At 56.5% G+C, this 22,851-nt stretch overlaps 1 protein-coding gene across 4 annotated transcripts in view; it reads left to right on the forward strand.

Annotated features, from left to right (window-relative positions):
- Window positions 1-22,851, forward strand: part of CAMTA1 (calmodulin binding transcription activator 1) — a 796,995-nt gene that overhangs the window by 696,547 nt on the left and 77,597 nt on the right. For 3 of the 4 annotated variants that reach the window (XM_023515181.1, XM_023515183.1, XM_023515182.1), the window contains 4 exons: window positions 8,469-8,609; window positions 10,086-11,932; window positions 16,899-17,025; window positions 21,214-21,348. In XM_023515181.1, coding sequence (XP_023370949.1) covers window positions 8,469-8,609; window positions 10,086-11,932; window positions 16,899-17,025; window positions 21,214-21,348 — 2,250 coding nt within the window. Of the gene's footprint in view, window positions 1-8,468; window positions 8,610-10,085; window positions 11,933-16,898; window positions 17,026-21,213; window positions 21,349-22,851 lie in introns of those variants that run through there. The other variant, XM_023515184.1, reaches the window with a different exon arrangement.

Genomic DNA, 22,851 nt, shown 5'->3' on the forward strand with positions numbered 1-22,851 from the left:
CAGCGGTTCACTGGAACAGAACACCAGGAGGATGTTAGCAGGCAGATCCCCAAGCCCTCCCCACATATTCTGACCCATGGGTCTGGAATGGGCCACAGGAATCTGAGGGTTTTTCTCATGCTGGGTCTCCAGACTACATGTTTTGAGGAACCCCAGCCTCAAGCTGCCTCCAGCAAGAGACTATCTAAGGAGCTCCATGCTGGAGAGCAGGACCAACCCCTTGCAGGGCCTCTGGAAGTCTCATCTAGGTGGGAAGGAGATGGACATTGGAGGCACTGCCAAGTTTTGACTGGACACTCTCCCAGAGGGTGGCAGTCCCCAACAACATGTATAGAGAATTGGGTTGGTGATTCCTGGGTGTCCTTCCATAGGCCCCAGGTTACACTTTCACCCTAGAGGTTGCCCTGGTCTGCAGCTGTGCTGGTGCCCACACACCATGGGGTCTTGCCAGACACGTGCTGACCTAAACTTGTGAGAAGTCCTGGAATCCCACCAAAGGAAGTACATCTATGTCCCTGTGGCAGGCCCAGGGACAGGGACAGCAGCTCTGTCCTAAACAGCAGAGGCCTTGCTTCCTGCCTGTGTCCACAGGACAGGAGTCAGGGGAGGCAGGGACAGCATGGAAGGGCCTGGGAAGGGCCTGCTGGCATGGGAGCAGCCAGCTAAGAGCAGCCAGTGGGCATCACCATCCAGGGTCCTGTTGCAAATGTTCATTCCCCCCTCAGGCTACATCTTATGGAGCTCAGCCAGCCCCACGTAGGGCTGGAAGAGAAATACTCCTTTTGATTCCTGCCTCTCCCTGCTCAGGGCCACTTCAGCTCTGCTCACCCCCTGCTATTACATGGGTCCCTGCTTTCATGGAGCCCTCTGTGCCGGTGCTGGGAAGGCATCTGTGCTGCCTAAGTCCCAGACCTCACTGCCACCCAGAGCTGATTCTGAGCCCTGCTCAGCTCCAGGGAGTGGGTCTGTTAAATTTAGAATGTTTCCAACAATTAGATCTCCAGATTTGCAGCCTCTCTGAAAGTCAAAGGTTCTAGGCCACGCAGTTGGGAGCAGCCTCCCTCCAGACACCTGAAGGGCAGCCAAGCCGAGGGTCCTAGGGCAGTCTCACCAGAGGTAAGAGGCGGGGGAGGCTGGATGGACAGCAGGTCACTCCCTCATCCCTGCCATCTCTGCCCCTGCCAGGGCCTGGGAGAATGGGATACCAGGAGCCACATGGCAGTATCATCGAAGCTTCTTCCCTCCCTGCTAAATGTTTTTGTCATGTTTCTAGACAATCAGAAATCCTAGCATATCCCTGCTCCTATGGTGGGAAGAATTCCCAGCCTGGTAATGATGCCACTTAGCCAATCAGGAAGATATTCTGAGAGCCTCCAGGCAGCTCTCAAGTGCCACATCTGGCCACTTTCTATGTCACTGAGCAGCTTGGAGCTGTCCAGTGAGGTCAAGTGCAGAGGCAAAGGACGTGCCGTCCCACATGCTGTGCATCTCCTGGCCTTGGAGTCACTGGCCAGCAGCAATTGGCTCCCTCCCTGCACCTCACCTCTGAGGCCCGTCTGCCTGAAAAGAGATGGCCAGGTTAAGTTTCAACACCCAGGCTGTCTGCTGGGCCCTCAGCCTCTGCCTTCTCCCAGAGGATGTGTGACACTGCATCAAAGCCTGTGCCTCCTGGTAAAAGGGGGAACCTTGAAGCCCCACATCCCAGACAATGAGAACCAGAAATCCCAAGCTCACCGGGAACACAGCAAATATACCCCACACCACACACACAAGCACCCACTCCATCCTGTCCCCGCTGAGCCTCTGCACTCCTTGAAATGAGATTTCTGCAAATTTTGTCCTCAGGACCAATAGGAGAATGAGAGTTGAGTGGCGAGATTGGGAAATTGAATAGTACGTGGGTGTCTGGATATGAGACATTAAATCTAATGAAAATTTCATCCAGTTGAACCAAGAAATCAGAAGCAGGGCCTGTGCTCCTGTCAACAAGAATACGGTGAAAATTAGCCCAGCCCAGCTGCTGTTTCCCACTGACTTTGTCGCCGTGGAGACAGGCCTAGTGTCAACAACTTGGAGGGACCCAAAAAGTCACTCCTAGTTGTCTATACCACTGCCTGGACAAATGACTCAGCACCCTTTTTAGTTCCCAGGGTGACCTGGTTCCATGAGTCAAATGGTCACCCTCGGTATGGATCTTCCTTGGGCGGTGGTCTTTCTTGGGTGGGAGGAAAGGATGAGCAGGCCAAGGAGAATGAAGGGGCCTCCACAGCCCTCTGGACAAGGACACTGCCACTTGTCTTTGTCACTTGCTTACCAGAGAACCAAGGAATCGCTCCCCCTGCAAAGAAAGGCCAAATGTCGATTCCAGCAGGTGCTGCCTGTGCTGTTACCGTGGTGACCAACACTCCAGCCGGACTTACCCTGTCATCCTTCCAGAAATTACTGCCCTGCAGAGCATAGGGGGGCAGACATCTGGCTCCTGCCCACTTCCCAAGGCCTTGGGGGACCAGGGGGAGCTCCCAGACTTCCCCCTTCTGATTCTTTGTCCAAATCCTTTTCAGAGCAGAAAGCATCCTCTCACTCGGGGCTCTCCACCCCGGCCTGCTCGGATCTCCTGTGCATGCCACCAAACCAGACTCTGAGGTGTGGTGTCCATTTATCTTTGTGGGAAACAGTGACATGAGTGACGCGTAGCCAGCTCAAGGGCACTGAGCTAAGAGGTCCGCCTTGCCCTTCAGGAAAGCTCCACTGGTACATAGGGCAGCCACGTCAGGAATGAAAGTCGGTGGCTTCCATGGACAACCAAAAGGAAGCTGCCCCTGGGCCCCCCCAAGGCTGTCACTCAGTGGGTCCCCTGTCCACCCCCAATGACAGGAAGTCTGAGCCATGAGGCCCTGTCTTGGAGCCAACGCTGCCCACGTGAACCCTGGGCCTTTAATTGGGTTCGTCTTTCATAGAAATTTCCCCTAAAAGCACCCCTGCCTAGGCACGCCAGCCTGCCCCAGGGAGGCCAGGATGTACCTGCAGGAAGCCGCAGGGCTCCAGCCTAAACACTGCACTGCCATGGGCCACCCCAGCCTCACTGAGACGGTGCCGCCCCTGGGCCTCCTGGCCGCTCCCTCTCTGGCTTGCTCTGGATTTCCCACCAGCAGGCTCCATCAAACCCTCCCCTTGGAGGCTGATGGGAGAGTTCCTTCTGCTCTGGCCAGGGGGCTTGGCCAGCTGAGCAGCCACTCACTCAGACTGACTGCCCACCTGGCCTGGCCCCTAAGTGAGGAAAATTACAAGTGAAGAGCCAGGGACTTCAAATTCTCTGCCTCCTACTGACACCACCAGCAAAGTGAGCCTGGCCCTGTCCAGCTCAGATGAGTAGCACTCGTCTCAGCCCCAGATTCCGCTGCAGGAAATCAGACTCCTCTCACTGCATGAGGCTGAGAACCTCCACCTCTTGAAGGGAGGGAAGCTTTTCTCCTCTGCCCACTGAGCAGATCAGGGTCCAGACTAACTTCATTCCTCCAGAAGAAGCTGGGCCTGGGAGGGACGCAGGCAGGCAAGTCACTGGGTGAAAAGATGTTGGATCTGCAAGCCTTCCTCACCTCTACCTCATCTATCAGCTGTGTGACCTTGGGCACCGACATGACTTCTCTGAGTCTTAGATTTTATGGTAATCAAATGGGATCGTGTGCCTTAGAGGATCATTGGAGGGTAGAGATGTAGCCTTGATACAACTTAAACTTGAGTGTGTATTTGAAGCCCTATGAAGGGCCTATTAGGACAAGGATGCTGGATCTCCAGGGTTTCTGATTCAGTAGGTCTAGGTGGGGTTTAATCTGGTCTGTGCTGGGAAGAAGGGTGGGATTCTGGCAAGCCCCTGATGCCAGGGCCCCTTGAACTACACACACACACATTAACTGCCCCCCCCCAGACACACACATGGTATGTGCAGGACAGGGTGATCTCTCTGGAGGTTGCGGGCCTTCAACCAAGGAGCCGGGGGGGGGGGGCGGAGGAGGCTTGAGCCCCCATGTACTAGTCTGCTCAGATTGGCTGCTGCAGTTTGAATATTTGTCTCCTCCAAAATCCATGTTGAAATTTAATCCCCAATGCAACTGTGCTGGGAGGTGAGGCCTAATGGGCGGTGTCTAGGTCGTGAGGGCTCTACCCTGGTGAACAGATGACTGCCACCATACAAAGGGTTCCCGCAAACGGGTTCTTTTCCTCTGACCTTCACTATGTGATGACAGCAAGGAGGCCCTTGCCAGACGCCAGCACCTGCATCTTGGGCTTCCCAGCCTTTAGAACCACGAGCCTATTCGTTTATAAATTACCCCTCTGGGTGTTCTGTTTCAGCAGCATGGAACAAACTAAGACACTGCCGTAACAACTCTTCAGACTGGCCGCTCTAACAACAGCAATTTCTGTTCTAGAGGCTGGAAGCCCAAGATGCAGGTGCCCCTGTGGCTGGTTTTTGGTGAGGCTGCTCTTCCTGCCTTGCAGATGGCCCCCTTCTCACCGTGTCTTCACATGGCCTTTCCTCGGTCCCCCCGGTGTCTCTTCCTCTTCTTGTAAGGAGTCTAGCCCTGTTGCATTAGGACCCCGCCCATGTGACCTCATTTAAACTTTATGACCTCCTTAAAGTCCCACCTCCAAATATAGTCGCTTTAGGGGTTAGGCTTTGACTCAAGACTTTTGGGGGGCACAATTCAGTTCATAATGGAAGAAAATAGGGGCTCTATCTGGACATAGGCTTAGCCTGCCTAGCGGAAGCTCTCCACTTCTTCCCAGGGACCTGGGCTGAAACAGCCATAACCCATGAGGCCCTCGGCTGGCAGCCTGCCCGGCATGGGGGTGAGCCCCCCACACCCTCCCCCAGCCTCTTCCAGATCTCAATTACTCTCTTCCCGGCGGTTGGCCGCCTCTTGGGTAAATTGTTCATCAGAAGATGCTCTCCAAAGCATGCCCACATGCTGTTGTCATTGATTTCATTTTGATTATTCATATTAGTGGAAGCACCGCTGCCTTCTGCAGGTTGCGATTAGGGTAAACATCTGTAGCTGCCCAAGTCCGTGCTGGAGTGGGCCCTGAGGTCCTGCGGCAGCCACCCCAGCCTTAGTTCAGAGGAACAGTCCTCACCCGCTCTGCACTGCCGCTGGCCCCATCTGAAACGATGCAGTCCCCAGGCCTATGGGTCCTAGGGCAGCTGCAGGAGGGCACCCTTTACGGAGCCCAGCACCTACTTCTCAGTGGCCAGTGTGGCCATCCTGGCTCCTCCCACCCCACCCTTGTGCTTGTCTCTCTCCAGTGCTTCCTCTGTCACAGCCTTCCTGGGGACATGGATCCCTCTCCATCCCCTGAGTGGCCCTGGGTCCACCGGCTTGGCCGGGGGCAAGGCAGCCAACCATGCCTGGGAGCCAGGAGTCCGGTGCCCTCCACCGAGGGACAGATGTGACCCAGAGCCACAGGGAGGTTACCTTTCTGGGAATGAATGCCTCTCTCTCATTCTGTGCCCCCTCCCTTTCACGACGTGCCATGACCTTACACATCACGGAAGGTCACACACCCCCGCGTACTATTCAGAAAGCTTCTCATGTGCTGCTTTACCAAGGGTGGGGCCGCGAAGGGGCTGCTGCTGGTGCTGTTTACCCTCCTTTCAGAAAGCGCTTTTCTCCCTATAGAGATCTGCCTTCCCACTGATTCAGGACGTGCGGGGAAGCAGAGCATGACATGCTGAAAGCCATCTTGATGGTGTTTGATATTCAGTGCTAACAACTGGCCACCTCAGAGGAGGGGGTTTTTCCCCACCCTGTCCCCAGCACCTGAGGGGGAGGGGACGATCTGCATGCTGGATGTGCCAAGATAGTAGGTGATTTGCATTAAGCATCCAGAAACTCTGCTTGCAATCTGTCACCCTTCACTGGGTCCTCATTGTATAACCTTCACAGCATAAGGCAGAGAATAGGAGACAGAGAAAGCACTAGCCTCACCCCCACCCCACCCCTGGGGGCAGGAAGCAACCTGCCCCCAGCAGTAGCTGTCAGTGCACAGGGGCCCCTGACCAGAAATCCCAGGACGTTCTGCCAGTTAAGGGATTCACAAGCCCACCCAGCCCCAACATCCAAGAATGGGGTGTGGCCAGGAGGCCAAAAGGCAAAGGCAGAGCTGCTCTGAGAACAACTCTTCTACCCAGACTGCCAAGTTCACACTCAGTGAGGGTTTTCCTGGAGAACTTCTGGCCAGGCTTTGCAAGGGACATCTGCTCAAGTCCCCACAGGTGGCAGTGCTGATGAGCTCTGCAGGTGTTTCTGCTCTCAAACTTGCAGTCCCTGCTGAGTTCAGGCTTAGGACAGAGCTGAGGGTTCCCCATTCTAATGGTATTTTAAAAAAATACCTGGTGCCCCCCACACACGCACACACCAATGACATCAGAATCTCCAAGCTGGAGCCTGGGCATAGCCAGGGTAGGGGACAGACAGCTGGGACTGGCCATTGCATGTGCAGTGGTACAGAGGGCAGTCCCAAATCCTGCCCTGTGGCCACCGGAGGGTGATACGGGCTGTCACCTCCTCCCCCTGAGCCTCTGTTTTCTCATCTGCAGAATGAGTTTGGAAAGGTCCTCAGCCAAAGAGGGCCCTGGGCAGGAGACAGGCCAACAAGCAAGCCTGCCCCCACCAGGCCGCTTCTGCTGTTCTCTGCCCTCCATGTTCGATTTCTAGGGAGAGGCTTATTGGAGAAAAGGGCTTTGTAACCATGATGAGGTTTTAAAATGTCTGGCCTGGGGTTTCCCTTGCTGGGGACAAGGTGAGCAGGGAGAACCGTAAACCCAAGTCAGTGAGAATGAAGTTCTTCTGGGGCTGCCAGAGAGTCCTCCAGGGAGCCCAGGCCAGGCAGCTCAGCACACTCGGGGCTCACTGTGCCCAACTCATTTCCTCTGGATGACCCATCAGAATCTGGGTCTTTCTGGGGACAGGTGAAGGTGCAGAAGGCTGGGTCTCATCGGAGAGGAGCAGAGGGCAGGGAAGTGAGCAAACACTGGGGCCAGGTGGGCAGCTCTCACCAAGAAGGAAACCAGCTCCCTGCAGGTGTCCTGGCCAGATCCCAACCCTCACACATGGGTCCTTTTCTTTGAAAGGCATGAGATGTGGCTGCCCCCAGCATCCCAGGGCTGAGCTGTCTGTGCCTTTCACAACAAGAGGCATCCTGCTTCCTTTTCTAAGCTTGGCCCCATAAGGTCACCCAAGCCCCAGGGCAGCACCAGCCTTGCCTGAGTTTTGTCACCGTCATCGCCATCATGACCAGTAACAGTTATGACAATAGTCACTCTTTGTTGGGCCCACACAAAGTGCCAGGCATGTAAATGGCATTTCCTCCTGATAATCAGGGAGGCAGGAACTGTTATTATATTCCCATTTTACCAGTGAGAAAACTGAGGCTCAGCCAGGCTGAGTGATTCGCCCGGATCTGCACAGCAAGATCAAAACCTAGACTCAAATCCAGGTCTGAAACCGACCCAGCTCTCCTGGTGACTGCATTCTGGACCCTTCAGAGCTAGGACAGGAGCTGCGAGGGTCAGCACTTCTCAGCATGTGTCAGCATGGAGTCCACATGTCAGAACCTTTGGCCAAATGAGGAAGGAAATTGTCCTTGTATTAGTAAAACCACTGGCCTCTTCCTCCTGTGACCCTGTGTCCCCTACAAGTGGCATGTCCCTCCCAGAGCACGAGGCAACAGCTTCAACAGAGGGCTGCGACCTCACTGCCTCCGGAGCCCAGCCCCACCGGAGCTGGGCCACATGCTGGGCTCAGGGCTCAGCCCCTCTTAGCCAGGTCCACTCCAGCTGAGGACGGGGAATAGCAGAGAGCTGGCATGAGACTCAGCCCCTATGTTCAGCTGGGCAGAGCAGTGTGGAGGTCAGCCCCTGCCCTGCCCGGCAGCAGTAGAGCTTACTCACTCTGGGTTCAGCACCCCAACTCCAGGGACCACAACAGTATGGGGGGTTGCAGGGTGGCAGGCAGCACTGGGCCATCCAGGCCCTTGGGTTGTGTCTCCTTTGAGGCTGAGAAGTCTGGTGAGGGCAGGAGCTGAAGCTCTCCCGCCCAGAGTGGACCTTGTCCCCTGCAGAGAGCCTGGTCCTTTCTGCTCCCTAAGCCCACCAACCTCCATCCTCCGAGCGCCAAGAGGTGCCTGCAGCCTGGGGAGGTCCCTCAGCCTACCACCATCTGGTGCACTCACACTTTTAGAAAACAAAAGCAAAACTCAAGGCAGGGAAGACATGAGGGGAGGAAGAGGCCGGAACTCCCCAGGACTCCAGCTCCGGCAGGGGCAGGCTGGCTGCCCTTCTCCCTCCTCTCACATGCTCAGCAGGTCACCCCTGGAGTTGGTCTTCCAGCAGAGAGGGGGCTGCCCTCGGCTGTGAGGGTCTGGGTCCCCCCGCTCCGTGCCTCTAACGACCCACACTGCTCTCTCCGCAGTCCACGGCATCAAGTGGACCTGCAGCAACGGCAACAGCAGCTCGGGCTTCTCGGTGGAGCAGCTGGTGCAGCAGATCCTGGACAGCCACCAGACCAAGCCCCAGCCGCGGACCCACAACTGCCTCTGCACCGGCAGCTTGGGTGAGCAGGGGCTCCTGGGGCACACAGGGTGTGGGTCCCCGCCAGGCAGTGTGGTGGGCTTCTACACAGGGGTGGCCATGGCATCTAGACAGGGAAGAGGGAGCCATCCTGGGGCAACCCACGACTACCAGGACAGACACAGCAGGCACCCTAGCTGGCACCCTGCTCCATACTGCTGGCTGGGCCAGAGGGAACAATTTCCAGAGAGGCGCCTCCCTCCAGGAATGGGGCAAGAGCAGAGTTGGAAAGTGAGGAGGTTTGGGGCCCCAGGCCTCCGTCTGTCCACTGCAGGTGCCTGCCAGGGCCCACATCCCTGGCACCTTCAGCAGGAGCCCAAGTCTTAGGCCCTGGCATTCCAGGGAGATCTGCCTATAGTCAATGGGGCCACACACGCTCCTCCTGTCCCTCAATCTGTGTCTCTGCCACGAGCAGCAAGCGCCTGGCACTCTCCATCCTAATGTGGCTGTTTCTCTGATAATGGTATTTGCGCTTTGAAATGTGCGTTCTCCATCCCTTGGCTGCCTTAATTAGATATTTCCATTAAAGGGTCACGTCACTTCTCTGTGAAGTCCTCGTGCATTTAGGAATCTTGATGGTGGGGCTGTGTAACAGGATCGGGGAGAATTCACCCTTTTATCAAAAGCAAAGTGACCCTCATCCAATGGAATAAAAATAATGAAAATATCAGATGGAGTGGGAGAGAAAAGCCGTCCTGGCCTGCGGGTCCAAAGGGGCTGCAAAGACTCCCCCGCGCTCAGAAGTGCTCTGCTTCTGAGGAATTTTTCTTCTCTGCCTCTAAACTAAGAGGGTTAGGGCTTTGTTCCAGGTTGGGACTTAGAACTTTCCTCCCCCCCTCTCCCCCCAGATAGCTGAGGACAGGCCCAGGCTTACATACCTTTCTGCCTCTGAGGGCTGAGGCGCCCTCTCTGGTGCTAGGGCCTTAGAGTTGACCCAACAAGTACATTCTGTCCACCTGCCAGTGACTTCTGCCCTCCAGTCCTCATGAGTGGCTCCTACTGGAGCACCCAAAGGACAGGTTTCCTGAAACACTTAGGACAGGTTTCCTGAAACACTGCTCGGCCTGAGTAAGTCCGGGAAGTTGGGGGAAGTGGTAGGGACACAGCCACCATCGCTGGGCTGAGCCCTTCTGGCCAGCAAGAGCCAGGTGAGTGGTGGCAGTCTCTCCACTTTCTCCCTCCTGACTTCCATGTGCCAGGACGCTGTCATTCCTATTTGAAAAGAGCATCAAAGATAAAGGCCCCCAGTATATGGAGAAGGGTCACATAGGCTGTGGGAGAGCCCCAGGGTAAGTGGGTCTGAGACCCTGAGGATCTAAGGAGTGGGGCCCGGACTTTGCTAGGGTTCCAGCTGCTCAGAGGCAGGGTCCACCGAAGTCCCAGCTCTGACTCCCTCTTTGCGTGTGTGTGTGCATGTGCATGTGCGTGTGCATGTGTGTGTGCGCTCTGATCTCTGCAGGAGCAGGCAGCAGTGTGCACCACAAGTGTAACAGTGCCAAACACCGAATCATCTCGCCGAAGGTTGAGCCACGGACAGGGGGGTACGGGAGCCACTCAGAGGTGCAGCACAATGACGTGTCTGAGGGGAAGCACGAGCACAGCCACAGCAAGGGCTCGGGCCGCGAGAAGAGGAACGGCAAGGTGGCCAAGCCCGTGCTGCTGCACCAGAACAGCACCGAGGTCTCCTCCACCAACCAGGTGGAGGTCCCCGACACTACCCAGAGCTCCCCAGTGTCCATCAGTAGCGGGCTCAACAGTGACCCAGACATGGTGGATAGCCCGGTGGTCACCGGTGTGTCCAGCATGGCGGTGGCCTCTGTGATGGGGAGCTTGTCCCAAAGCGCCACGGTGTTCATGTCGGAGGTCACCAATGAGGCCGTGTACACCATGTCCCCCACCGCTGGCCCCAACCACCACCTCCTCTCCCCCGACGCCTCTCAGGGCCTCGTCCTGGCTGTGAGCTCTGACGGCCACAAGTTCGCCTTCCCCACCACGGGCAGCTCGGAGAGCCTGTCAATGCTGCCCACCAACGTGTCTGAAGAGCTGGTCCTCTCCACCACCCTCGATGGTGGCCGAAAGATTCCAGAAACCACTATGAACTTTGACCCCGACTGTTTCCTCAATAACCCAAAGCAGGGCCAGACGTACGGGGGCGGAGGCCTGAAAGCCGAGATGGTCAGCACCAATGTCCGGCACTCACCACCCGTGGAGAGAGGCTTCAGCTTCACCACCGTCCTCACTAAGGAGATTAAGACCGAGGACACCTCTTTTGAGCAGCAGATGGCCAAAGAAGCATACTCCTCCTCTGCAGCAGCCTCAGCGTCCAGCTCCCTCACCCTGACCGCCGGCTCCAGCCTTCTGCCATCGGGTGGTGGCCTGAGTCCCAGCACCACCCTGGAGCAGATGGACTTCAGTGCCATAGACTCCAATAAGGACTACACGTCCAGCTTCAGCCAGACAGGCCACAGCCCCCACATCCACCAGACCCCTTCCCCCAGCTTCTTCCTGCAGGATGCCAGCAAACCCCTTCCCCTTGAGCAAAATGCCCATAGCAGCCTGAGTGACTCTGGGGGTACCTTTGTGATGCCCACGGTGAAAACAGAAGCCTCGTCCCAGACCAGCTCTTGCAGTGGCCACGTGGAGACCCGGATAGAGTCCACTTCCTCCCTCCACCTCATGCAGTTCCAGGCCAACTTCCAGACCATGACAGCCGAAGGGGAGGTCACCATGGAGACCTCACAGGCAGCAGAAGGGGGCGAGGTCCTCCTCAAATCTGGGGAGCTGCAGTCCTGCAGCTCTGAGCACTACCTGCAGCCCGAGACCAACGGGGTGATCCGCACTGCCGGCGGAGTCCCCATCCTCCCAGGAAACGTGGTGCAGGGACTCTACCCGGTGGCCCAGCCCAGCCTTGGCAATGCCTCCAACATGGAGCTCAGCCTGGACCACTTTGATATCTCCTTCAGCAACCAGTTCTCTGACCTGATCAATGACTTCATCTCCGTGGAGGGGGGCAGCGGGACCATCTACGGGCACCAGCTGGTGTCGGGGGACAGTGCGGCGCTCTCACAGTCGGAAGACGGGGCGCGCGTCCCCTTCACACAGGCGGAGATGTGCATCCCCTGCTGCAGCCCCCAGCAGGGGGGCCTGCAGCTGAGCAGCGCAGAGGCCGGGGCCAGCACCATGGCCTACATGCACGTCGCAGAGGTGGTCTCAGCCGCCTCGGCCCAGGGCACCCTGGGGATGCTGCAGCAGAGTGGACGGGTGTTCATGGTGACCGACTACTCCCCAGAGTGGTCTTACCCTGAGGTAAGCAGCCGCCACCGCTCCCATCACCTGCCCCCACGCAGTCACACAGCTAAGGGATGCTCACTGCATGTGGCTGGCCTTTGGATAAGGCTCTGGACTGTAAAGACAAGGCTTTCCTGTCCCTCCATCCCCAGGGCACTTGGAATTCCTCCAGCACTCAAGCAGCGGTGCTCAAACTTCACTGGAGCAAGGAAAAACCAGGGTGTCCTTGAAGGCAGAAGTCCCCCCACCCCATTGTAGCACCTGCCAGAGCAGTCTGCTGTTTCTTGGCTTATGTGTAAACAGTCTACCTGTGCTTTGCTTTGCTTTTTTTTTTTTTAAATGGGTCTCAGGCCTGCTAAAAACATTCGAAAATTGCCATTGTACATCATGCTTATCCACTGCTCTTATTCTGTGTCACTAAGTCAAGCAGGAACAAACAGAACAACCTCTCATCAACCCCGAATAGGGTAGAGCTTCTGAACAGTCATCTTTAAGATTCTTTCCAAGCAAGTCTGGCCCTCTGCAGAATCAAGCCCCTGTCATATGATGCAGGATTCCAACCTGTGCCCCCTACTTTGAGAGCCACTACTCCAAAAAAACAGGATTTCTTGCCTCAGGGGCACAAGGGTTTAAGGAGGAATCTTTGCTTTTTCCCTAGAGCAGAATAGCAAAGGAGACAGAGTGGCCTGGGCTTTTCCTAAGTACCCCACTGCATATGGACACATCCTGTCCTACCGACCCCCCCAAGCCTGCCAGGTGCTCAGGGAGCAATCTGTCTACCACGGGGCCTGATCTGACACTTGCACCCCAGGGAGTGGCTGGCCCATGGCTGCTGCTGTTCACTAGATGCCAGGGTGAGAGCTGCTACAGAATACCAAGGGAAGAACCTTTCTTTCCCTTCTGGCAAAGCCAAGAAATGCTATGTATAAATGTCCTCTCTCATCCCCAGAAAGATTCCCTATCATTCCTAGGAAAGGAAAAGCAACTTGTCCCAGCCTTAGGGCAAGTTGGCCTGGAGACAAGGCAGGGGTCTAGATTGCCCAGCTGCTGCCCGCCCACTGTGTCTGTGTGCAGCTTGCTTTTGGAAACCCAGAGGTGACCACCAGATGTATATGGTTAGGAGAAGGCTAGGGCTGGCAGTATTCAAATCCTGGCTCCACACTTACTATCCAGTGACCTTGGTCAAGGTCACCCTTCCTTTTCTGTCTCTAAAATTGGAACAACAATACCTCCTTGTAAGGACTAAGCAAGGAAAGTGCTCAGCACAGCCCTTGCCTCTTCTGTCAGTCCTCTAGGTCCCACCCCCATTAGTTAGAGCCCAGCAGGATCTCACCCACCTTCCTCCTGGTATGGCCCAGAATGACCCTGTTTCTGACCCTTGCTCCTATTAGCAGCACTGAACTCAGTAGCTTCATTACAGTTCCCACCAAAGTTCCCCAGCCTCCACACCGGCCAGCTGCGTATCTTATCTCTCTTGAGCCTATGGGGCTTAAGAAAGCAATTACAAAGGGATGAGGTGGGGGCTAGGAGTGGCGTGCAGTGGGAAGTCAGAGCCAGGACTCAAGAGCTGTCTTCTGGTCCTCACCCCTCGAGATCTGACCCTCTGGGCCTCAGTTTCCCTATCTGTAAATGGCTAAGAGGTGGCTTTGGAGCACTCCTAGTTCTTTGGTCCTTGAGATGCTTAGAAACTCCCTAGAGCCCGAGTCTTGCAGGAGCTAGGAGGTCAGAGGAGAATCCCCTTTTCCCTGTGAATGCAGGTCCCTGGGCCCCTTGGGTCTGACAGACTTAGCAGGCTTGGCCTCTGTGTTCCTTCCCCGCTTGTGGATCCCTAAACTCTTAGAGAAAGTCAATTCAGCCGCTCGCCACGCGAGGGCGCCCTCGGAAAGGAAAAGCGAAAGCAGTCTGGGTGGTGGCAGGGCGAGCATCCAGCCCCGGTTTTCCAGAACCCTGGATGCTTCCAGCTACCCAGAAACAAAAGCAACTCAAATTCAATTTGATTTGCAAAATGCACAGATGCCACCCAGCTGGTCCCTTTGGAGCCCAATGTGGCTTCAACATGAGGCTCTGGTGGCTCTGACCTACCCCTTCCTCCTTGCTGTCCTTCCCCACCCAGGCCACTGTCCCCCTGCCACAGCAGGGGACACCCCCCCACCCCTAGTTGTGCAGGAGGCAGCACCTTCTGCCCTCCCAAGCCTCCCTTTCGCCCCTCATCAGTCCACGTGCCTCCTGCATTGGGAACCCATTCTAGCCAGGCTCAGTTAAGCTCAGGGAGGGCTCTGTGGCCAGGCACGAAAGCCCTGGCCTTGCTTTCCAGTCTGCAAATATGGAGTCAGGCTAAATGGTCACCCAGCATCTTCCACCCACTCTAAACCTGGATGATTCCCAGGCATCCATGCAGCAGGAATGTCATGGCCAGCCCATGTTGCTGTCTCTTCTCTGAGTGTCCCTCCCTCCCATGGGCTGCTCCCATCTCTCCTCTGCTCTGTCCACCCTTTCACCTCCAGCTGCAGCTGGTCACCAACATGCACGCATCTGCACACAGACACACACACAACCAAGAGGTGCCCCCGATGCCCCAGGATCTGCCCTGGCTGCATCAGAAGTCTGGACTCTCAGCATGCCCTGGGCGTAGAGACCTCAGATGGCATTTAGTGCTCCCTCCCACCCCAAACCCTCCTGCGTCATCTCCTGCCACTGACACTCCTGGCGCAGCAGGCAGAAGAGGCTGCAGTTAGAGCCACAAGCATCACAAGTGATTCAGAGCAGCAGCCAGGCGAGCTGTTGCCATGGGAACTGTCCCTGGAACTGATGGATGCTGAGCCTTCCTGTGGTGGTTTCCATGGAGAAGGTCCTGATGTTCTCCAGCAATTTCTGCCGTTCTTTGTTCCCCACAGCAGCCCAGCTCCATGCTCGCAGCTGTTGATCAGGGTTATTTTTTTCCCTTTTCCTCACGTGGGAACGGTCTGTGGCCTTTTGAAGCCATTGCTCTTCCACTTCCCAGGATCCAGGGAGGGTGATGCTCTGAGCTGGCTTTCTGGAGCTTCCAGACATCCCAAAGTCAGGCTCTACCTATCCACCTGGCTCTAGTCCCAGCCAGGAACCCACTCCTGCCCCCTCCCACTTCCAACAGAGCCCCAAGTCCCCCATAAAGCCATAGATCCCAACGGAGGAATGCTGGGGTCAGAAGGGCCCCTTGAGACCAAATAACAACCAGAGAGGTTGGGCCACTGCCTTAGGACACACAGCTACTAAAAGGCATAGGCAGGCCTCCTGCTTTTGACCCTGAGCTGTCTCCACTGCCCCCAAGCTTTGGTTGTTTAGCGGTAAGGTGACCTCTCCAATGTCACCCCAGCCCGAAAGGCGTTCAGCCCGGCAGAGGCCCTTCGGAGGTGGAAATAGGATCCCCCTCCACCTCTGACCCCTGACCCCAGGATGTCCCAGGCCAGACAGGGGCCAGGTCTGGGGTACAGGAACGTTGTGGGGAGAATCAGGAGCAAGCTCCGTGTGGAGGCTGGGGGTTCTTCTCGGGCAGGGACGGGATGGGTGCACAGGAGAGGCCGAGCAGGAATGCGTGGCTTTGGCAGCCGTGGGAGGGTTCACTGGGGAGGGGCCTCCCGGCTGCTCCGCACCCCTGCCGCCTCCCCATCTCCAGACGCGCCTCGCGCCTTCTCCAGCCTGGACACTAGGTGGCGCGCCCCCCTGACCTGCGCAGCTGCCGCCCCCCTGCAGGAAAAGGTGTTTACTGGTCTGGGGGTGGGGTGGATGGAGCCTCGAGGGTGGGTCCGCTCAAGGTTAGCCAGGAGAGCCAGAGAGGCCAGCGCCCCCACCCTCTGCACTCTGAGTGACCAGCCCCTCTTCCCTGCTACGCCGTAAGTAGGGGACCTAGGACGCATCGTCCACCTCGGACCCGCTGGAGGGAGAGAAAACGGTCTCACTAGTCGCCAAGCGGGAACAAAGGCCAGGACACAGGACTGCCCTGGGCGCCGTGACGTGGGGCTGCCCTGTGCTCTGCCGCACCCTGGGCTGGTCTGAGCTTCAGGTCCGGGAGTGCCTGAACCTTCCTGCTGCTTTCCTGCCCCTGAGCCTCTCGGGGGTCGCTGGGCGACTGGGCGTAGGGGGAGGGGTCCCTGGGGGCGGAGTCCTCTCTTCTGGAGCTGAGGAAGGCAGTCAGGGCCCCTGCCAGCCAGTTGCCTGCTGTGGGGCGAGGGCTGGTCTAGCAGCCCGGGCAGAGGCACAGAGCAAGTGGCCTCGACGGGAGGAACGAATGCCCAGGCCCCACTCCATCCCAGCCCCCAGCCCTGAGTCTCACGCTCAGCTCCCGGGCAGTCCTGGCCCCTCCAGCGCCGGCCCTTCTCCCCGGTTTCTCTTTCTGCAGCCTTTCTCATAGAGCTCCTTTATCCCACCCCTTCTGGGCCCCTCCCCTGCCATCGCCACACCCTGGGGCTCCTGGGGCTCTCCTCAAGTCCCCACAAGAACTTCGGTTCCCTGGGCTGACACTTAGCTGCCCAGACCTGTTTTCAAAACATGGAGTTCCTTCCGTCTGCCGTCTGCCGACAAGCAGCGACAGAGCAGGTCCCTCTCTTTCCTCTGCTTCCTTCCTGGGGTCCCACCTGGCCTGTGCATCACAGGCTGAAGTAGTTTGAAAAACTCTTTGCTCCTTTCTGCCTGGAACTGCTGAGTTATGCAGGAGAGGGTCAGGGATTGGAGCTGCTGCCTGCATGTTGGACCAACTGAGGAAGGCGCCTGGGGCTTCCCCAGGGTGGGGAAGGGGAACTGGGAACCCCTCTTTTTCCTGTAGTCCTGGAGCAGCGGTTCTCAAAAGCCTGGGCTTACTAGAATCCCAGGGGAAAGGGCCTAGGAATCTGCATGTTTGACCAGCATAAGGGGGGTGCCAACCCCCATCTAAGCAGTGTGGCCCCAGGGGCCTTCCCTGTGCTGCCTCCCTCAGTGGCACCATCTCTGTCCCCCTCTCTGTACCCTCCAGGGAGGAGTGAAGGTCCTCATCACAGGCCCATGGCAGGAGGCCAGCAATAACTACAGCTGCCTGTTCGACCAGATCTCAGTGCCAGCGTCCTTGATTCAGCCCGGGGTGCTGCGCTGCTACTGCCCAGGTGAGCGGCCACTCCCCAGGAGGGTGTGGGGGCCATGGAGCACCTGACTTGGAGTCAGCCTTGGGGTGACCTTAAGTAAGTCACACCATTGCTCTGGGCCTCGGTTTCCTCAGCTGTGAAGAAGTAGGTCCCAGGGAGCCCATTAGAATGTCATCTGTGTTGGCCTGTGTGCTCCCTATCAGACAGGGCCCAGGCATACTCTGCTGGCATTTTGAAGAGCACATGATGTGAGGACTATTTGGAGCAAGAGAAAGCCAGGTGATAGATACAGGAATAGCCAGCACAGGAAACTAGCAGGCAGAGGGGCCTGGACAGGAGCCACTCTTGCAGCAAGACAGACCCCTCTCCTGTACCTGCCTGTGTGGCCCAAGCCAACCAGAAACTAGAGGAGCCCAGGAGATGCAATCCACAGAGCAGGCTATAGAAAGATAGAGAAGGCCTTGAGTGGTGAAGGGAGGAGTCAGACAAAGGGGGCCAGGAGGTGTCAGACAAAGAATAAACAGCACAAACTCCTTTGAGAATGTCTTTAAGCCATCTACTCTGTGCCCTGAAAAAGGCACATGCACACAATTTGTTTCTAATTTGGGGGCTCAATGACCCTTACCCAAGAAACCCAATCAAGAGGCCCTCTCTGCTGCTGTCCCTTGTGGCTCTGACCCTCTCCCCTTCCCAGGGTGTCCTCATTATCTACTTAATAAGGCATCTCTCTCTGGTCAACTCCTCCTTGACCTCCAGCCATCATGCCTGTTGGCTTGGTAAACATAGGGACTGTGTCTTTTTTGGTCACCACAAAGTACCAGCATGTCACAGAGCAGGATGCATATTTGCAAAAGAGTGCATGAGTTTCTAGAGCTCCTTGGGCTGGTATCAGGAGGACCCCATTGGCTGAGCATCAAGAAGTCTAGGGACGGCCTGCCCAGCTGGTCCCAGCAATGAGCAAGAGAAAGGGAGGAGGAGGCAGGGGCGGCAGAGGGCAGGGAGACCCACCCTCATCACATGAAGCCAGGGAGCCAGCAGAGAAAACAATGCTCCATGGAGAAGGCCAGGCATAGGAAAGGGGAGGGCGAGCAGGGGTCCCCAAGGGCAGAAGCAGAGCAGGCCAGTTCTAGGCAGGCCCCAGCATCCTTCTGGCCAACCTGAGCTTTGGCTACCCCAGCCCTCTGTCCCCTTGAACTGTGCACCCAGCCTGGGGTTCCTGAGCCCACAGAGAGCATTCTTCTTTCTCCCTCTCAGTTGCCCCTTGCAGCCCCCAGAGCAGGAAGCCCCGGCTGCAGGGGGTGGGCCGAGCTTTCTTGAACTCAAGGCCTCCTTCACCACAGATATCCCAGGGAGCCCCTACCCCTGCTGGTCTCCCGCTCCCTGCCTGCCTGGCTCCAGAGGGCTGACCCAGCCTCCTGGGCTCCCAGCAGCCCTGCTGGGCCTGGAGCACAGCCAGTTAGGAAGCCAGCCAGGCTGGGTTAGGGCTGTGCATGGCAAAGGCAGCCCCTGCCCCAGCAGGGCTAAGGGAGAGGGCTGCTTGGTATTAAACAGACCACTTGTCACCTGTTGCTGGAATGGGGCTCGCCTGGCCTAAAAATAGATGCCACTTCCTGTTCCTGGTTCTTGCCTGGCTGAAGATCCAAGGCAGGGTTGTTCAGGCCTGTCCTCAGTTATCTGACCCCTCCAAAATAAGAGAACTGGCTACTGTGTGCTTCTGGAGGGTGTTCCAGGTCAGGACCTGCAGAATCCTGGGGGCTGCAGTCAGTCATACCTGGGAGCATCCCAGATACTCCAGAAACCATCCGTGTGACTCTAGTTTAGTGGTTGACCTCTCTGGGCCTCAATTTCTACATCTTTGAAAACTGCCCACCAGATGTGTGAGAATATGAGGAGAGAGGAGGTTTGCGAAGCACCTTGCTCAGGTGCTCAGCTTGTGAAAATGTTGCATCAATGAGGCCTGAGCTTTCTTTCCCAAGGGGCAGTGTGGAGAGGGTGTCAGGGCTGTTGAGGTCTCAGCAGGCAGTTCTTCTGGTCCTAGAGCATTTCATGGTTCCCAAAGCTGGAAGGCAGAGTCTCTGCCCAGTCACTCAGGCTTGTTGTGTTAGACATAAGAAGTTTGGACCTGGGACTCAGAAGCCACAAGGCTTGAGACTGACTGAGAGCCTGGCCCCTGTCATCCATTTGTTTCCTAGTTTGCCAAATAGTTGTAGAGTAGCCCCGTCTCTAGGTATGGAGGAGGTCTGGAGTAGAGCAAAGTATAAGACCCCGCCCCTAACTGGGGCCCTGGTTCCAAGGAGCTCCCAGCCCAGGGAGGAACAGGTTACATGAGCCAACCTCTGCCCAGGAGACTATGCTGGTTGGTTGGGAACTTCAGCTCTCCGTCTTCCCGGGGGAATGTGGGGCTGAACTTGAAGGAAGAGCACTTGAAGCCAGAACCAAACAGGCCTCCACACAATGAGGAGCTCAAAGACTTGTGAGCAGCAGTCAGTTCAGGGCTGGGAATGACTGGGAAGAGGATGCACAGGTGACATGAATGGCCACTACCCTTCCTTCTGTTCCACAAGCTTGGAAATCTGCCCAGGGACACTGTTAGAGCTGTGGGAGGTTCTGAACTTAGCTAGAGATCCCTGCTCAGGCCCCTCAGAGGTCCTAGGTAACCACTACCACAGAGCCCCTTGGTTCAGATTATGGCTTGGAGCTGAGGTGGCAAGCACAGGGAAAATCTCCACTGTCACCCTTAGGCAGTGACTCCTAAAGTGCCCTGGAGATGATGGCAGGTGGCTGCTGTGTTATTTCACACATCTGGGATGGATGGGGGCTGCTGGAAAATGAGTGGTTTTCCCACTGGAAGTGGGATTTGTATCAGAGAGCCTGGGGGTGGGGGGGAGCTGGAGCAGCCCCAGGCCGTGACTGACTTGGACAGCTTCCTCCTGTCTGTGAGCTTCTGACAACCAAGAGCCCAAACAGTAACACGATCCCCATGTGTGTTCTCCTGGAAATCTGTACTAGGAAGGCCCTGGTGTTCCAGAAAAGCAGGGCAGAGGCCACATAACCGGGAGATGTGGTAAGGCAGGGAGTCTGGGGCCATCCCCCAGGACAGCAGTGCAGGGAACCAGGAGTGGCAGTCTGCGCTCAAGAACTAAAGCAGGCCTCTGCCACGGTGAGAATATCTTTCATGTGTTCAGCACATACGGTGTTTGGTGAACCCTGGGTAGGGTTCAGCCCTCAGAGTGGTTGCTGAGACCCATAAGAACCCTGACTTCCAGAAGCTTCTTCTATGATCACTGGAGGGAGGTTCAACCTTTGCACCAGCATCCCTGGCTCAGCACCCACTGGGTCCAAAGCATCCTACCCTGGCTTTGGACCAGAGTAAGTGAGGCACAGCTGAAACTCTTGCGAAAAACTGGGAAGCAGAAGAAATTGTAAAAATATATAGCTCAGTGGGTATGGCACCAGCCACATACACCCAGGCTGGCAGGTTCAAACCCAGCCCAGGCCAGCTAAACAATGACAACTGCAACAACAACAACAACAAAAATAGCTGGGCGTTGTGGCAGGCACCTGTAGTCCCAGCTACTTGGGAGGCTAAGGGAAGAGAATTGCTTCAGCCCAAGAGTTTGAGGTTGCTATGAGCTGTGACGCTACGGCACTCTATGGAGGGCTACGTAGCAAGACGCTGTCTCAAAAAAAAAAAAAAAACTATACATATATATATATGAAATGCCATTTTCACTGAGTCAGTACAAGCTTATAGGAAAAGGTGAAACAGATGTAAGCACAGAGGAGTCCAAAGCAGAAGTTGTACCTGAACCCCGCCTAGGATGGATGGGAAGACAGCAGAAGTCAAGCAACCATGGGGCAGGGATGGAGGAGCATTCATTCATTCACTCATTTATTTACTCGATCTGTACCGTACACTCAGTTCCTGCCCCCACCAGGGAGCAGAGGAACAAACTGAACTGGCAGGTACAATACAGACGCACAGGATTGATTACAGGGCACCTGGCTGAATCTGGGGGGATTTAAGAAGGTTCCTAAATGCAGCAGCATTGCATGTGGGCATTGAGGAATGAGCAGGCAGAGGCTGGGATTGAGGAGGGTTGGACATTAACCTATCAAGGGCAGGGCATTCCAGGCCCCTCTGTGGTTCACCAGGCTGTGGGGTGCCCCCTCACCCCTTGACCTGACCTCTCTTTCTCTTGCTTTCAGCCCATGATACTGGTCTAGTCACCCTACAAGTTGCCTTCAACAACCAGATCATCTCCAACTCAGTGGTGTTTGAGTACAAAGCTCGGGCCCTGCCCACACTCCCTTCCTCTCAGCACGATTGGCTGTCGTTGGACGGTAAGAACGGCACTCTGGTCACCTTGGTAGGCACTGAGGGAGAAGGACACTTGGGGGCCTTGTGCACATGGTGTGAACAAAGAGTAAGCACCCAGAAGGGAGTGGGGAGGGGTAAAGCATCTGCAGAAGGAGGGCTGGCTAGGTCCGAGCTGTCAGGCTGTGCATCTGTGCCCTGGGCAGCCTGTGTCTGGACATTGGAGGGCCCCGCCCTCATCTCGGCTCCCTGCAACAGAATGATGTGAGCTCCTGGCCTGTGGCTGTCACTTCTGCAGGGTTGTCTGATTGGCCTCACAGGCCCTCAGGGAGCTTAGGAGGCCCCTCCGGGACAGATCCCAGGCACCTGCTGTGCCCCTCTAGGCCTGTTTCCATGGCTTCCTGGAAGCAAAGAAAGTTTCTGAGGCCACTGCCAAGCCCCAGGCCTCTTTGGGAAGAAGCAGCTCAGGCCTAGGCTAATTTTGGAGGCCAAGACAGGCAGAACTTCACATTGACTGCTTCTGCCTTCTAGGGCTAACTTGCCAAACCTTCTCTGGGAAGCCCTCAGATGCCTGTCACCCCCTGCTTCTTGACTATTTTTACTTATACCTCTGCCCTCTACAGTCTCTGAGACAAGCTCAGGGCTGTGATAGTGGCAGAGGGCGGAAGGACAAAGGAACCCAGTGGATTCAAGGGAGCAGGCAGGGCCTGCTGGCTAAGGAGGGGCCGGGGCTCCCTGGAGTGGTGCTCCACCCACCTCCTCAAGGCCACAGAGGCTTTGCAGAAAAGAGCTGCCAAAGACAAGCAGGGGCACCAGGGTCAGGCTGCCTAGGTCAAGCTGCCCTTCTACCCCTGGGAATGCCACAGGAGGCTCCCAACCTGGCCAATTCTTGAGGGTCTGAGCCCAGGCTGCCCTCTGCACCGGGAGGATATGGTAGGCAGGATGCCTGTACATGACCTCAGTATTGGCACAGCCACAGAGGTGAAGTACTTTGCCAGAGGCCTTATCAAGCCAGAATGTTGGGGTCTTGGCTAAGCTGAGCTGGGGCCCCCTGCACGGATCAGGTCTCCTAGCATCCCTGCCCCACCCATAGCAGCCCTTTCGCCATCTCGCTTCTCAGACTGCCCCTTACTGCCAGTTGCTGGAGGATATCTGGCCTGGGTATGTGCCCTGGACACTTTCCTGAGCCACCCAGTGTACAAACCTTATTCCAGTCCCTGCCCCAGCAAGGAGAGGGTTCCCGGCAGCTGCCCTGGCTGGTAAACCCTCAGGAGATATTCCCTGCAATGGCTTTGGGTCAGCAGGCTCTGCACCCAGGCAGTGGCTGCCTAGGAACACTGTGCTGTCCTTGGCAGCATCCCTGGTGAGGCTGGAGCCAGGTGGAGTGTGACGATGACCAGTAGCAGGATGTAACAGAGCAGAGCAGTATGTCCAGGGGCTCCTGTTTGGGAAATCTGGTTTCAGTTTTGCAGAACCAATGGGGAATGGAATAGGAGCTCTGCAGAGCCGGACTCTCCCGGAGTGACCAG

Source organism: Otolemur garnettii, unplaced genomic scaffold, assembly GCF_000181295.1.
Source record: "Otolemur garnettii isolate 467f Iridium unplaced genomic scaffold, OtoGar3 scaffold00067, whole genome shotgun sequence".
In the NCBI taxonomy this organism is placed as follows: domain Eukaryota; kingdom Metazoa; phylum Chordata; class Mammalia; order Primates; family Galagidae; genus Otolemur; species Otolemur garnettii.